This window comes from Lolium rigidum, chromosome 4 (assembly GCF_022539505.1).
Source record: "Lolium rigidum isolate FL_2022 chromosome 4, APGP_CSIRO_Lrig_0.1, whole genome shotgun sequence".
NCBI classification, from domain to species: Eukaryota; Viridiplantae; Streptophyta; class Magnoliopsida; order Poales; family Poaceae; genus Lolium; species Lolium rigidum.
In genome coordinates this window covers 49,471,216-49,487,359 of record NC_061511.1, presented here as the reverse complement: position 1 = coordinate 49,487,359, position 16,144 = coordinate 49,471,216, and the positions used below count along the sequence as shown (strand labels likewise).

The window sequence follows — 16,144 nt, the reverse complement described above, 5'->3', positions numbered from 1 at the left end:
AAACCCTCGGCTCCACCTCCTATATAAGGGGGAGTCGAGGGACAAAGAAAGGACCGAATCGACTGTCAACATAACCCTAGTTTTCATAATCGTCGAGTACTTTTCGCCTGAACCTTCGAGATCTACTTGCCCTCTACTTCTAGCAAAACCCTAGTCTACAATCTGTAGGCATTGACAAGTTAATCCTTTGTCAGGCGTCCTTGATCGAAGCCGGGGCCTCCGGCGCAACATGCATCGGAACCAAGGTGCTCTTGCCGTAGTTGATGGAGAGGCGGTGGTGCGCTCGAATTGGCGAAGCAGGAACTTGAGGCGGTGCGCCCCACCCACGTCTGCCCATAAGATGATGAGAGTGCAGGACGGTGTCGTCGACGAGCGGGTGCTGGAGGATGGTGTCGCGCCGAACAAGGCGTTGCAGGACGTCCGCGGTGATAAGGAAGAGGTACGGCGACAGCGGGTCTCCCTGCCGTAAATCACGCAGACATCGGATCCACTTCCCCGGCACACCATTGAGCATCACGGCGGAGCCGGAGGAGCAGAACAGGGCGTCCATCCAGTCGCACTAGAGCTCCGGGAAACCGCGCGCCAGCATGATAGCGCGGAGGCTAGACCAGCTCACGGAGTCGAAGGCCTTGGCGAAGTCAAGCTTGTGCCGGTATTGGTTGAAGATCAATCAAGGTCATCACTGAAAGTTGTCACAACTTAATTAGCAAGTACCGAGCAACGTACCAATTAAGCTAAACCTCCAATTCCCCAAGCACCCCTACCCATACTATGTGCAATGGTTTTTATTTTTTTACAAGACTATGTGCAATGGTTAAGTGATACTGGAAGTGTGAAGATACAACATGATTTAATCTCTCTGACGTGGACGTAAGTTTTCGTTAGTACATGATCTCTAATTTGCCATAGGAAAAAGGTAAATTAAACAAAACAAAAAAAACAGAAGAGATCGAGATACTACAAATAAGTAGACGTGCGCGCATGCAGTCGATGGTCTCGCCTCGCGCGCGTAACGTACGGGCCGCATGCGTTGCACTGGATGAAGAGCGTGCGGAGTCGACGCGCGCGCTCGGCAGCGGATAAGTTAAGTTGCTGTTATCATTTCGCGCATGCATGGAAGAAGCTGTTGACACGGCCAGCACATAGTTATCCAAACTAGGCAGCTCCGCTCACTGCGTGTACTCCACCGTCCGGCTCCTATATAAATACATCACATCTCCAGCCACTTTCATACCCAGTACTCTATCGTCTCGACCAGCTGCTTCCTTTCCTCTCTACATCGATCACCATGCAGCGTCTCTGCCTATGGCTGCTCCTGGCGGCCGTCGCTGCCGTCGGCGTCAGCGGCACCAAGGTGGCGTACAACGACCGGGCTCTGGTGATCGACGGCGAGCGCCGCATCATCATCTCCGGCTCCATCCACTACCCTAGGAGCACTCCTGAGGTACGTACACGTACCCGCTCAGTCAATCTTCACATTGTTGTTCAATTTCCACTGACTGAATCTTGTGGTTGTTGCATTGCAGATGTGGCCGGACCTGATCAGGAAGGCCAAGGAGGGCGGGCTGGACGCGATCGAGACGTACGTGTTCTGGAACGGCCACGAGCCGCGCCGCCGGCAGTACAACTTCGAGGGCAACTACGACATCGTGCGTTTCTTCAAGGAGGTCCAGGACGCCGGCATGTACGCCATCCTCCGCATCGGCCCCTACATCTGCGGCGAGTGGAACTACGGGTATGTCCAACTTCTTCCATGATTCAGTACATGCAAATCTGCATGTCCGTTACTTACGTACATACACCCTCCACATATACATCATCTTCTTCTTCGTTGCCTGCAGAGGTCTGCCGGCTTGGCTGCGCGACATCTCCGGCATGCAGTTCAGGATGCACAACCATCCTTTCGAGGTATGTACAAAACGGATCTGCGTGATTCTGCAATCAATAAATAAGTTCTATACATGCAATTCGACCTTAAGATTTAAATCTAAAACGCAGCGCGAAATGGAAACCTTCACGACGCTCATCGTGGACAAGCTCAAGGCGGCCAACATGTTCGCCGGCCAGGGCGGCCCCATCATCCTCTCCCAGATCGAGAACGAGTACGGCAACATCATGGGAAAGCTCAACAACAACGAGTCCGCCTCCGAGTACATCCACTGGTGCGCCGCCATGGCCAACAAGCAGAACGTCGGCGTGCCCTGGATCATGTGCCAGCAGGACGACGACGTCCCGCCCGGCGTCCTCAACACCTGCAACGGGTTCTACTGCCACGACTGGTTCCCCAAGAGGACCGACATCCCCAAGATGTGGACAGAGAACTGGACTGGATGGTGATTAGTTTTTGTTTCTTCTCCGATTTCTGTTATTAATTCTACATCCATCGATTAGTAGCAGTATGTGACATTCAGTTCCAAATGACATATCTTCAGGTTCAAAGCCTGGGACAAGCCCGATTTCCACCGGTCCGCCGAGGACGTCGCCTTCTCCGTTGCCATGTTCTTCCAGAAGCGCGGATCGCTGCAGAACTACTACATGGTAAACACTAAGTCACGATCGATGAATTAACCTGCACGTCTAATTTTGCCGTGATTGCCTGAATATGCATTTGACATGCTCGTCGTCCATATTATTGATCAGTACCACGGTGGCACCAATTTTGGCCGCACCTCAGGTGGCCCATACATCACCACCAGCTATGACTATGATGCCCCGCTTGATGAATATGGTACTGCAGTTATTTATCTTACTCATCGATCTGCAGATGTTCGTTATGTTTTTCTTTACCTGAATGTCAATATTACTGATCTCCTACATGGACTATTTTTCTAGGTAACATTCGGCAGCCCAAGTACGGGCACTTGAAGGATCTGCACAACATTCTCAAGTCCATGGAGAAGATCCTACTCCATGGCGACTACAAGGACACCACCATGGGCAACAACAATGTCACGGTAATTCAAATTGTTCAATATAGACTTGCATATAGTTTACTAGCCCATCTGTGATTATATCAAGATCCATTTATTTGATTCATCAATGTAAATGTAGATGACCAAGTACACCCTAGACAACACCACCTCAGCTTGCTTCATCAGCAACAAGCACGACGACAAGGATGTCAACGTGACCCTCGAGGACGGAGTAACCCATGTCGTGCCGGCGTGGTCGGTGAGCATCCTCCCCGACTGCAAGACCGTCGCATACAACAGCGCCAAGATCAAGACACAAACGTCGGTGATGGTGAAGAGGCCGGAGGATGGGTCGACCCAGAGCCTGACGTGGTCGTGGATGCCGGAGAACCTCCAGCCTTTCATGACCGACGAGAAGGGCAACTTCAGAAAGAACGAGCTGCTCGAGCAGATCACCACGTCGGGCGATCAGAGCGACTACCTCTGGTACAGAACAAGGTAATCATCAAAGAACCAATTTAGATCAAATTCAATCTGATTTTTGAACAATTTTCTGATGACAACAAAATCAATGTAGCTTTGAGCACAAGGGCGAAGGGAGCTACAAGTTGCACGTGAACACGACGGGTCATGAGCTCTACGCTTTCGTCAATGGCAAGCTCGTCGGGAGGCACCACTCTCCCAACGGCGGCTTCGTCTTCCAGATGGAGACACCAGTTCAGGTCCACGACGGCAAGAACTACATCTCCCTCCTCAGCGCCACCATCGGGCTCAAGAACTACGGCGCCCTGTTCGAGATGATGCCCGCCGGCATCGTGGGCGGCCCGGTAAAGCTCGTCGACCCAGCCACCAACACCACAACGTACGACCTCTCCAACAGCTCCTGGGCATACAAATCGGGGCTCGTCGGCGAGCACCGGGAGGCGCACCTCGACAAGGCCGGCCAGCAGTGGCGCAGCCTCAACGGCACCATCCCGGTGAACCGCCCCTTCACCTGGTACAAGGCGAGCTTCGAGGCCCCCGCAGGGTCGGAGCCCGTGGTGGCGGACCTGCTCGGGCTGGGCAAGGGCGTGGCGTGGATCAACGGCAACAACCTTGGGCGGTACTGGCCGTCGTACACGGCGGCCGACATGGGCGGCTGCCGGCAGTGCGACTACCGCGGCACGTTCAAGGCGGAGGGCGACGGGCTCAAGTGCCTGACGGGGTGCAACGAGCCGTCCCAGCGGTTCTACCACGTCCCCAGGTCGTTCCTCAAGGCCGGGGTGGAGAACACGGTGGTGCTCTTCGAGGAGGCCGGCGGCGACCCCACGAGGGTGGACTTCCACACCGTCGCCGTCGGCGCCGCGTGCGCGGACGCCGCCGAGGTCGGCGACCAGGTGGCGCTGGCGTGCAGCCACGGCAGGACCATCTCGAGCGTCGACGTGGCCAGCCTCGGCGTGGCAAGGGGCAAGTGCGGCGCCTACGAGGGCGGCTGCGAGTCCAAGGCGGCGCTGGCGGCGTTCCAGGCCGCCTGCGTCGGCAAGGAGTCGTGCACGGTGCGGCACGCCGACGACTTCCGCGCCGCCGCCGGGTGCGACTCCCGCGTGCTCACCGTGCAGGCCACCTGCTGATCGATCATGTGTACGCTCGTCCATCCACCTTAATTAGGCTGCAGAGTGTACGTGTTAGGTAGCATCAGGAGGATCATATCGGTGATCAACGTACGTGTTAGCCTTGGAGGATAATTGTTAGCTCATACTACATGGTTAATTACGTACGTGTTTCTCCCTTGGGACGCACCACATGATAATAAGATATACACACGCAAATTTCTCCAACTTGTTCCTGGTGCCTTGTTTCAGATATTGCATCCCATCCGCACGGGCAGAGATGAATATTATAGATGTTGCCTTGATATTATACATGTTTGCATTTTTTTTTTGCATGTAGTAGTTGGTCGAACTTTACAGGGTTTGAATTTGCGGAAATCCATTTCGGCAGCAAAAAGAACAATTCAAAATTTTACAAAAAACTGAAAAAACAGTTCTATGTGTACATATTCGAGCATTCCATGTCCGCGCACACAGTCTCACTGAAAAGTAATATCGCTTGTGAGTTTATCTTTCAGCCAACTTATTAGGCTTTAGTCTTTAAGCTAGCTGTCAAATTCTATGAGAATATCATTGTATTTTGTTTTGCCGTGAATAGTAAATGTCTTGTTAGCCGTAAGCGGGAACGTTGTTTAGATTCCCAGCTGGTTTTGTTTTTGTTCTCTCTCATCTGCTTTTATTTATACAACCGATATCTCATTCTCTGAAAGCAGGTATCATGGAGATTTTCTTGCCTCCGATATATTGATCGGTGTACTCCGTATAAAACAGACTGGAAGGGCCAAAAAACTCTCATTAACTCAAAGAGGATAATGCGACCACTACATTATGCCGGGAGGCTGGTTCATTACAATAACACAACAACTCAACTGAACAAAAATATATAGTGGTTCCATAGGAACGGAAACTAGGTCACAACCATACATATCAGGTGAGCCCTACAGCCTATCCCAAGAGTCTAGGTTGCAAGCTAAACATGATGGCGTAGTCTTACTCTTCTACCGGTGGTTGCTCACCAACCATGTAGATGTCTCGAACAACAGGAGCTCCTACACGGGAACCTTGGATGTGCCGGCCCTATGAGACACGTCGCTCCTCTTGAATTCTTAGTCGATCTTGTGCGCGGTGAAGGTCTTGGCGAGCCTCAAGCAACTCATCTATGAGTTGATCCAGCACCCGGTCCTCCGCAATTGTGAAGAAGGTCTGATGGGTAAGTGCGGCATCGTCTTCGTCAACGGCATCTTCTATTTGACTCTGAGCTTGAGATCCCCCTTGAAGGGGAAGTAGTGACTAGCGCGTTGCTGCATCTCTGGAAGGGTGTCCCACAAGAGGCGAATTGCCTCTCGTGCGACGAGTTCAACCGCCATGCTCTTCGAAGGCATCCTAGGTCCAATGAAACGGTATGGGCGTCTATCTATAGTTGGCCGTCCCAGCACCACCACCTTTGCCATGTACTCCGTCGTGGTCTCACTCACATCAAGCTCTAGCATGGTGTATTCAGGCTTCCTGTCAAAACCACAGAGCTGAAGACAATCCCATAAAACCCTGGGAAAACCCGTTTCGATGAGGTTGTTTGGAACAACGGCCATCTACAAAATTTGAGAATGATAAGATTAGTAAAAGATGAAGTATAGATATCTTAGTGATTTATAACATATTATTTGCCTTCATACACTGATACACCCATATATATCCTAAACACTAGTGGAAAAAGGGCTAACTGTGGCGCACCAAATTAAGATTCTGTGGCGCATATGGCCGTCGCCACAGATGCCACGCGACTAGTATTTAAATTCTGTGGCGCAGCAGTGGGTGCGCCACAGAAGTTTGGAATTCTGTGGCGCATGTGCACCAGTGCGCCACAAAAGTTTGGAATTCTGTGGCGCATTAGCCCGCATGCGCCACAGAATGTTTTTATGGCGCACCGGTGGATACGTGCGCCATAGAATACTTACAATTTTTTATGGCGCACTGCCAACGCATGCGCCACAGAATGTTAATTTTTGGATTTTCGAATTTTTTTTTTCATTTCTGCAGTACATACAGGTATTTGACAGGAAATATACAGGTATATATACAGCAAATACATAGCACATTCTAGAAATAACAGAAATAGTCAGAAATGACACACAAATGACATGATACACACAAGTCTTCATCATTACATCATTTAGATCCAAATTACACAAGTAGAAATGTGTTTGATCGTTGCATACACATACATGTGTTCATCTCGTCTCATATGCACATGCATCGTCACCGGCCACCTAGACTAAAGTAAAGTAGAGTACAACCGCGGTGGCGGTGAGTAAGAGGGGGACCAAGAACTTCAGCCGGTTCTTCTTCTTGCCCACGTGTGCCCTCCACTGTGCTACCGCCTCCTCTCTAGTCGCGTATCCCTTGTAGCTGTTCCCGCTGAACTTGTGCACTCGTTCGAGACAGTCCTGCCACTCCTCGTAGACACCTGGAACCCGACCCTTGTACACAACGTACGTCGGCATCTCTATTGACAAGGGCATATTAGTATATCATATTAGTACATCATGCATATATGTATGTTGATAAATATTAGAGCAAAGTATATAGTAAAGTTGAGCACGGCAACAATAAGTTTGCGACGCGCACACACAAGACGACGTCCACCGATACACATAAACCGATGAACATAGTACTTAGAGTTTAATTACGACCCACACAAAAGACGACGTCCATCGATATATATACAAACTAACCGATGAAGATAGCTAGTTTATCACACACTAAGTCAAGGCTCGCAGGGCTCCGGGAACGGCTTGTACAGATGTTTTGTAATCCACGTCCTCGTGTCACCCTGCGCTTTGAGGCGGTGTTGGATGTCCCTCTTGCATAACGCTCTACCCTGGTGCAAGGGCCCTCCCCCTGTGGTGACGTCTTGAATGATGATATGTGATAACTTGACCTTGGTATCATGGAAGTCTTCTCTGAGGTCATCATCGTTGATCCGCGCCAACTTTTCGGCCCATCCTCGGAGAGCAGATGGCAGCAACAAGTTCTGGCTATCCCGTACAAACCCTTTTAGGTGATGCATGACATAGAAGGCGTCCAGAGTGCTGTTTTCCGGCTGCTTGACACAGGGGAACTCGAACACGTGCTTGAACTTGTGTTTACCATCATCCCTGAAACATTCCGCCTTTTCTTTGAAGGCGCCTCCCTTTTTGAAGTAGCCCTCGAGAGCATCATCTAGCACACCCCTTATTCTGGCGTAGTTCTTCTTTTTCGCACTCCCCGAGTCGAAATAGGTGGCAAGAGAATACTTCGGGGCGATGGAGATGAGTACGCAGTACGTGTCTCTGCGCAACACAAATTTGGAACAAGATCGAGGTTGGAAATGAGCAATGGAAAAGAAATTTATTACAGGGCTAGCGGATGTGTACTTACTCGGGAAAGTAAGCCAAGAGGATGTTGTCCTTCCTCTTGTTGTCCAAGAAGCACTTCTGTAGGTACAACGAAGCCCGGACCCGCACCACTGATAAGGCCAACTGGCTTTCACGCATGTAGTAGGGATCCGCTATCGCGACGTCCGGGGTACTCTCTCTCTTGATCTTCATCGCCAGATTGAGCGCGAATAGGCGGACCAAGTTATAGTCCAGCCTTCTCGAGTGGAATAGCTTGAAGATTTCCTCGTACGCTATAAAGAATATATCTGCGGGGGCATCAGTGACGAAGCCCACATCTCTTGGCACCCTGACCGTGAAGACCGGGTAATTTGGATCTTTGTCCTTAAGAAGGATACTCTCTAGGATCAGGATACTGTCCTGCAGAGGCAGCATATCTCCGGAAGCGAGGTGTTGCAGCTCCGGACCCAGTATTGGTTTGCCAGCTTCATGCATTCTGGTCAAGCCATCCTTGCTGGGAGGTATCATGGAGTCCCGATGACGGATCGTCGGAGGTGGCTGGCTCGCAGACTTCTCCTTGTTCTTACTAGGTCTTTTACGGGGCTTCTTCGGAGCAACGGCCCCTGACGCTTCAAACTGCTCGTTGACCTTCTTCATCAGCGTATTGGGGCTGAAGATGTTTGCGGCGGTTGGCTCTTGTGTATCGGCTGCCGGAGGCGTCTCTTCAGATAAGCCGCGGAACACCAGGCGCTGTTTGGTTGCCTTGGGTGGGCCAGCTGGTTCGTCGCGAGCGCGGTATGCTTCTTCATCCGCGCCCGCCATGTACAAATCATCTATGTCGGCGCCGGTGTTGAGGTAGGCATCGACGTCTACCGGCCCATCATCATCGATGTCATCTTCCTTGGGTGATGGGATGGGCGATAGCGGTGCAGCGGCCTTGCCTTTAGGCTCCGCCGGTGGCGGTTGAGGCGTAGACTCTCCCAGCAGTTTCTTGTGGCGGCTTGTTGTGGCGGTGACGACGGGAGGAGCTGCCCTCCGAGCAGGCGGCCGGACGATCGGCTGCCGGATGATCGAGGAGGCGCCGGTGGAGCGACCCCCAAGACGGATCTGAGTCTTTGGCCATACCATGGTATAGCCATGGCAGTTCTCAAGCGTCAGGTGCTCGTCGGCTCCCTCGGGCTGTATTGGGGGGTCCATGTCTTCGCACCCCGGCAACACCCGACCCAAAGTGACCTTCAGGACGTTGGCGTCCATAGCCACGGTGTGGAACATGGTGCTCTTCGGTTGTATGATCATTCCCGTGGCAACATCCTTCAACTCGCCGCCGGGCGCGCAGTGAAGGAGCACGCAAGGAGTGTCCTGAGTAATGTTGGGCATCATTAATTAGATAGTCGGCCGGGTATCAAAACGCATGAAGGAGATGGCATGGAATAACTAATTAGTTAAGTACCTTGGTGATGGCGTTGAGCTGTGCTAATGTGGAGACAGTGGCGGCCGGCCTATCAATCTTCTGCGGCTCGGGTGCATTATGAAGCACCACCGCCGCCGGCTGCGCCTTGGTAGCCTCGGCAGGATCGGCGGGGGCACCGGTTCATCCAACTCCATCGGCTGCCCCGCGGCGATGGTGGGCGGCGGGGTAACCAGATTCGGAGATGGCGACGCGTTGAAGATCGAGTTGCTGGCCCCGGCGCTAGGCACTTTTATCGGCCCCACCTGACCGGCCGCATTCCACGCAGCTATCCCCTCGATGACCTGAGGGGACAGGAAATCGCGGAGCTTCTTCTCGAAAAGCTTGTCCACCTCTTGTTTGTCCATCGAGTTTGCCTGTTTTTCCTCGAGCATGGAGACCTTCTTCCTCAGCTCTTCCACCTCGGCTTTATCCTCTGATGACATCGCGCTCCTCCTTCTCTTCTTGCTGCTTTCCTCTTTGTAGTACTCGCGAAACTTCATGCTTGTACCAAAGCCGCAGACACGTCCAGCCCGACGTCGGCGGCTTGGATACTCGGCCTTGCCTTGTGGATATTCAACGCCCTGTTGAAAGGCGTGTCCCACGGCTCCGTCGAGCCCCGGGACGACGATTCGGCCTCGGGGAGATCGGCCGCTGCCAACCGCTCGTTCCGCGGACAAGGATAGGGTGAACACATTTAGGGCATTGCATTCACGTCATATATGTAATATGTGCAGCAATGGACCGCGCGAGTAAATTCCCTTACCAGCTTTTCCTCGAACTTCCTCACGTCGTCATGCTCGGTAACGAATTGCATTGTATTCCTGTCCAGAGTGTAGCGGGCCCGGACAAAGTACCTCACCTGCAGGTCCGCCATTTTCAACCATGGGTTCGGTTTCCCAGCACGTGCAAGTTCTTCGTCCTCCTTTTCCCAAATGGGAATCTTTCCTCTATAACCGCCGCTTCCAAGGTGATTTGCTCCTAAGTTGAGCTCATGCATTTGTCTACCCCACTCCGTCCATGCTTTCGCATCGTCGCTATCCAGCCGCTCCTTGAATATCTGGAACTCTGCTTCATCGAGCATCGGCTCACTCTTCTTAATACTCTCAAAGCTTTCACCTTTGTCGATCTTGGCCTTCACCCGGCTTTTCCAGCTGCTCAGGGCGTTGCTCATCTTCGTGATGGCCAATCTATTCACCGGGTTGGATCTTTCCAAGTTATTGTACCGTCGGTGAAGCTTCCGAAGGCAGAGCTCGACCAAATGCTCATTGCCTTCACCTCGGAGTTTCACCGTGTTGATCGACATGCTTTCCCGGACAATGCACCCGAGTTGCATGCCGTACCCAGCGGCAACATCCTCAGGCCTCTGTGGCTGCCCACTTTCGGAGACCAATGTGATCTCGCTGGTGGTGTTGGCGAGCACCGTCGGCTTCCGATCCTTCCGCGGCTTCTTCTTCTTCTTAGCAGCCGGGTTGCCGCTGCCGTCAGCCTCCCCGACGACGTCACCCCCCGTGTGGTCGCCGCCGTCGGTGGTGGGTTCATACTCCTCCTCCTCCCCGGCTTCAGTCATCTCACGGTCAGCTCCAACTTCCTCCGCCGCCAAGTCCACCTCCTCATCCTCTTGTCGCTGGGAGGGGCCGAATTCCCAGAACTCGGCGTTCGCCGCTCTGGCTTCCTCTTCGAGGGTCATGGCGGCCTTAGAAGTGCCGGCCACGTTGTCGTCGGCCGACATATTTGCAATTTCTATAAAGAAGAGGATGGAATCTATTAGTACAATTGTCGGCCGGAAAATTCAGCATGACCTTTGCTAATTTTTGGACATAGGAGCCCCATTTCTCAACCGAAACGGAAGTGAATCAATGTTTCGGGAGAAATGGGCAGCTCATTTGAAGTCCCTGCAACAATTCACATAACAAAATAGTCCAACAGCAAGCATCTCAGCAGCAGCCAGCAATATATATCAGCAACAGTAGCCAGCAATAGCAGCAACAGCAGCAGCCAGCAATAGCAGAAGCCAGCAGCCAGCAGGCAATAGCAGCAACAACACCACAACTTCTTTTTCTTATCAAGCCAGCAACAGAAATAGGGAGCAACAGCCAGCAATAACAGCAAGCAACACAAGTTCTTTTTCTTATCAAGCCAGCACCAGCCACCATGACAAAAAAATCCTTTACTTGTTAGAAATAGAGAGCCTGAACTTCTCTGGTTAGCCTGTACATTTCATGCTCAGTATACATTTCATGCTTATCCTATACATTTAAAATAAGCAAAGGCTATACATTTCATGCTTAGCCTGTACATTTAAAATGAAGTGACAATAACATAAAATGAATTATATCTCTGGTAGCATACCCACACTCTACCTTGCTACTGCTACACTGTACATGCATGATTTATATCCCTGGTAGCATACCATCATATTATTTACGAATTAAAATGCAGGGATCATACAAACAGACTTGCATTTACTACTGCTTCCTTACTACATCAATTTACTGCTGCTTACTTACCCATATAGTTCTCGTGCGTCCAGTTTTGGAATATGGCTAAGTGCCAAACTTCTGTGGCGCACCAAGGCCAACATGCGCCACAGAATCTTGTAATTCTGTGGCGCATGTTGGCCTTGGTGCGCCACAGAAGTTTGACACATAGCCATATTTTTTAATGCCTGCATCATATATATGTTCCGAATATAAAATTATTTCTTAATTTTTAAAATTATTTCATTTAATACATTCCTAGTGTTTTATTCAAGAAATAAATGTTATGCAAGTTAATTAATATATATAATTCAAAAAAAATCACCACACATCACACACACATATATGCATGCATGGATGCTTTGTGTCATACACACACATATACACACATGTGTTTTTGTCAAAGTACATATAAGTGTGCATTATAGAGTACAAAAAAAGCCACAATGAACTTCTCGGTTCCGATCGGTGGCTAGCTAGCGTTTCTTGACAATGTTCTTGCCCTTCTTCATCGCGGTTGTTGAATACTTTAGCCCGGCCACCTTGAGATTTCTTCTTGTGTAGGGGCAACCTTTAGCCGGTAGGGTGGTCTTCCTTCTTACTTTCGAATAAGTAGTAGGCTTGTCGAAGTACTTGTCAAATTCCTCTTCGATCTTCGGATCGCCGTTCTTGTCGATGTCTTGCTTGTCGGCTTCTCCTTCCATTCCGATGATGCTCCTCTTGCCCCTCCTCACGACCACACGGCTGGGCTTTGACGGGTCGGTAATGAAGAAGCATTGGTCAATGATACGTCTCCAACGTATCGATAATTTCTTATGTTCCATGCCACTTTATTGATGATACCTACATGTTTTATGCACATTATATGTCATATTTATGCATTTTCTGGAACTAACCTATTAACAAGATGCCGAAGAGCCGCTTGTCGTTTTCTCGCTGTTTTTGGTTTCAGAAATCCTAGTAAGGAAATATTCTCGGAATTGGACGAAATCTTCGCCCAGGGTCCTATTTTTGCACGGAGCTTCCAGAAGACCGAAGAGGGAAGGAAGTGGGGCCACGAGGGGCCGTCACCATAGGGCGGCGCGGCCCAGGCCCTGGCCGCGCCGACCTATGGTGTGGGGCCCTCGTGTGGCCCCCCACGTTGCCCTTTCGCCTACTTAAAGCCCCCGTCGCGAAACCCCCAGCACCGAGAGCCACGATACGGAAAACCTTCCACAGACGCCGCCGCCGCGAATCCCATCTCGGGGGATTCAGGAGATCGCCTCCGGCACCCTGCCGGAGAGGGGATTCATCTCCCGGAGGACTCTTCATCGCCATGATCGCCTCCGGAGTGATGAGTGAGTAGTTCACCCCTGGACCATGGGTCCATAGCAGTAGCTAGATGGTCGTCTTCTCCTAATTGTGCTTCATTGTTGGATCTTGTGAGCTGCCTAACATGATCAAGATCATCTATCCGTAATACTATATGTTGTGTTTGTCGGGATCCGATGGATAGAGAATACTATGTTATGGTGATTATCAATCTATTGTTTATGTGTTGTTTATGATCTTGCATGCTCTCCGTTATTAGTAGAGGCTCTGGCCAAGTTTTTGCTCTTAACTCCAAGAGGGGGTATTTATGCTCGATAGTGGGTTCATGCCTTCATTGACACCCGGGACAAGTGACGTAAAGTTCTAAGGTTGTGATGTGCTGTTGCCACTAGGGATAAAACATTGATGCTATGTCTAAGGATGTAGTTGTCGATTACATTACGCACCATACTTAATGCAATTGTCTCGTTGCTTAGCAACTTAATACCGAATGGGGTTCGGATGATAACCTCGAAGGTGGACTTTTTAGGCATAGATGCAGTTGGATGGCGGTCTATGTACTTTGTCGTAATGCCCAATTAAATCTCACTATATTTATCATATCATGTACATGCATTGTTATGCCTTTCTCTATTTGTCAATTGCCCGACTGTAATTTGTTCACCCAACATGCTTTTATCTTATGGGAGAGACACCTCTAGTGAACTGTGGATCCCGGTCCTATTCTTTACATAGCATACAATCTACTGCAATTGTGTTTTACTATTTTCTTGCAAACAATCATCTTCCACTCGATACGTTTAATCCTTTGTTACATCAAGCCGGTGAGATTGACAACCTCACTGTTTCGTTGGGGCAAAGTACTTTGGTTTTGTTGTGCAGATTCCACGTTGGCGCCGGAATCCCTGTTGTTGCGCCGCATCACATTTCGCCACCATCAACCTTCAACGTGCTTCTTGGCTCCTCCTGGTTCGATTAAACCTTGGTTTCTTTCTGAGGGAAAACTTGCCACTGTGCGCATCATACCTTCCTCTTGGGGTTCCCAATGGACGTGTACATTTACGCGCATCAAGCTTGTTTTCTGGCGCCGTTGTTGGGGAGATCAAGACACGCTGCAAGGGGAGTCTCCACTTCTCAATCTCTTTACTTTGTTTTTGTCTTGCTTTATTTTATTTACTACTTTGTCTGCTGCACCTAAACAAAACACACAAAAAAATTAGTTGCTAGTTTTACTTTATTTACTGTCTTGCTTACTATATCGAAAACACACAAAAAAATTAGTTACTTGCATTTACTTTATCTAGTTTGTTTTATTTACCGTTGCTAAAATGAATACCCCTGAAAATACTAAGTTGTGTGACTTCACAAATGCAAATAATAATGATTTCCTATGCACACCTATTGCTCCACCTCGCTACTACAAGCAGAATTCTTTGAAATTAAACCTCGCTTTACCGAATTTGGTTATGAGAGATCAATTTTCTCGGTGTTAGTTCCGATGATGCCGCTGCCCATCTCAATAATTTTGTTGAACTTTGTGAAATGCAAAAGTATAAGGATGTAGATGGTGATATTATTAAATTGAAAATATTTCCTTTCTCATTAAGAGGAAGAGCTAAAGATTGGTTGCTATCTTTGCCTAAGAATAGTATTGATTCATGGACTAAATGTAAGGATGCTTTTATTGGTAGATATTATCCTCCCGCTAAAATTATATCTTTGAGAAGTAGCATAATGAATTTTAAGCAATTAGATACTGAACATGTTGCTCAAGCATGGGAGAGAATGAAAACTTTGGTAAAGAATTGCCCAACCCATGGACTCGACTACTTGGATGATCATCCAAACCTTCTATGCAGGACTAAATTTTTCTTCGCGGAATTTATTGGATTCAGCTGCTGGAGGTACCTTTATGTCCATCACATTGGGGGCGGCTACAAAACTTCTTGATGATATGATGATAAATTACTCTGAATGGCACACGGAAAGAGCTCCACAAGGTAAGAAGGTAAATTCCGTTGAAGAAACCTCTTCCTTGAGTGATAAGATTGATGTGATTATGTCTATGCTTGTGAATGGTAGATCTAATGTTGATCCAAATAATGTTCCTTTAGCTTCATTGGTTGCTCAAGAAGAAAATGTTGATGTGAATTTCATTAAAAATAATAATTTCAACAACAATGCTTATAGGAACAACTCTGGTAATAACTATAGGCCATATCCTTCTGCTAATGGTAATGGTTATGGTAATTCTTATGGGAATTCTTACAATAATAATAGGAGTGTACCCTCTGGTCTTGAAGCTATGCTTAAAGAATTTATTAGTACACAAACTGCTTTTAACAAATCTGTTGAGGAAAAGCTTGATAAAATTGATACTATTGCTTCTAGAGTTGATAGACTTGCCTCCGATGTTAATCTTTTAAATTTGAAAGTTATGCCTAATAATGATATTGATAATAAGATTACTACTACAGCAAATGCCATCCAAGTTAGAATTAATGAGAATATAAGATTAATGGCTGAATTGCGTGCTAGGTGGGATAGAGAAGAAAATGAAAAACTAGCTAAAGAGAATAATGTAGCTAAAGTTTGGACTATTACCACCACTAGTAATGCTAATTCTTCACATGTTGCTGCACCTCCTACTATCAATGGTAAAATAATTGGTGTTGGCAATGTTTCTACTCCTAGTGCAAAGCGTACAAAACTGCCTCGAAATTGCTAAAATTGCCGAAACCGCTTGTGATAAAACCGCTGAAATTTTTTCCAACCTTGGGAACAATGATCCCATTGCTGTAGCTCATAATGATTTAGATTTTGATGATTGCCACATCTCTGAAGTTATAAAGTTCTTACAAAAACTTGCTAAAAGTCCTAATGCTAGTGCTATAAATTTAGCCTTTACAAAACATATTACAAATGCTCTCATAAAAGCTAGAGAAGAGAAACTAAAACTTGAAACTTCTATTCCTAGAAAGTTAGAAGATGGTTGGGAGCCCATCATTAAAATGAAATTCAATGACTTTGA

General features: G+C 48.5%; 1 protein-coding gene across 1 annotated transcript; it reads left to right on the top strand.

Annotated features, from left to right (window-relative positions):
• Positions 1–1,113: 1,113 nt before the first annotated feature.
• On the top strand, positions 1,114–4,522 carry LOC124647009 (beta-galactosidase 1-like). The gene is made up of 10 exons (XM_047187018.1): positions 1,114–1,138; positions 1,239–1,444; positions 1,527–1,735; positions 1,842–1,908; positions 1,999–2,333; positions 2,433–2,538; positions 2,641–2,728; positions 2,833–2,954; positions 3,052–3,410; positions 3,490–4,522. The coding sequence occupies exons 1-10, from the start codon at positions 1,114–1,116 to the stop codon at positions 4,520–4,522; spliced, it is 2,550 nt and encodes an 849-aa protein (XP_047042974.1).
• The last annotated feature ends 11,622 nt before the right edge of the window (positions 4,523–16,144 follow it).

Excerpts from the sequence above, each read along its gene's own strand:
- LOC124647009 (XM_047187018.1), top strand. The coding sequence starts at position 1,114 with ATGGAAGAAGCTGTTGACACGGCCA. Across the intron at positions 1,909-1,998 it reads TGCACAACCATCCTTTCGAG|CGCGAAATGGAAACCTTCAC; the intron begins GTATGTACAAAA and ends TCTAAAACGCAG. Across the intron at positions 2,334-2,432 it reads ACAGAGAACTGGACTGGATG|GTTCAAAGCCTGGGACAAGC; the intron begins GTGATTAGTTTT and ends ACATATCTTCAG.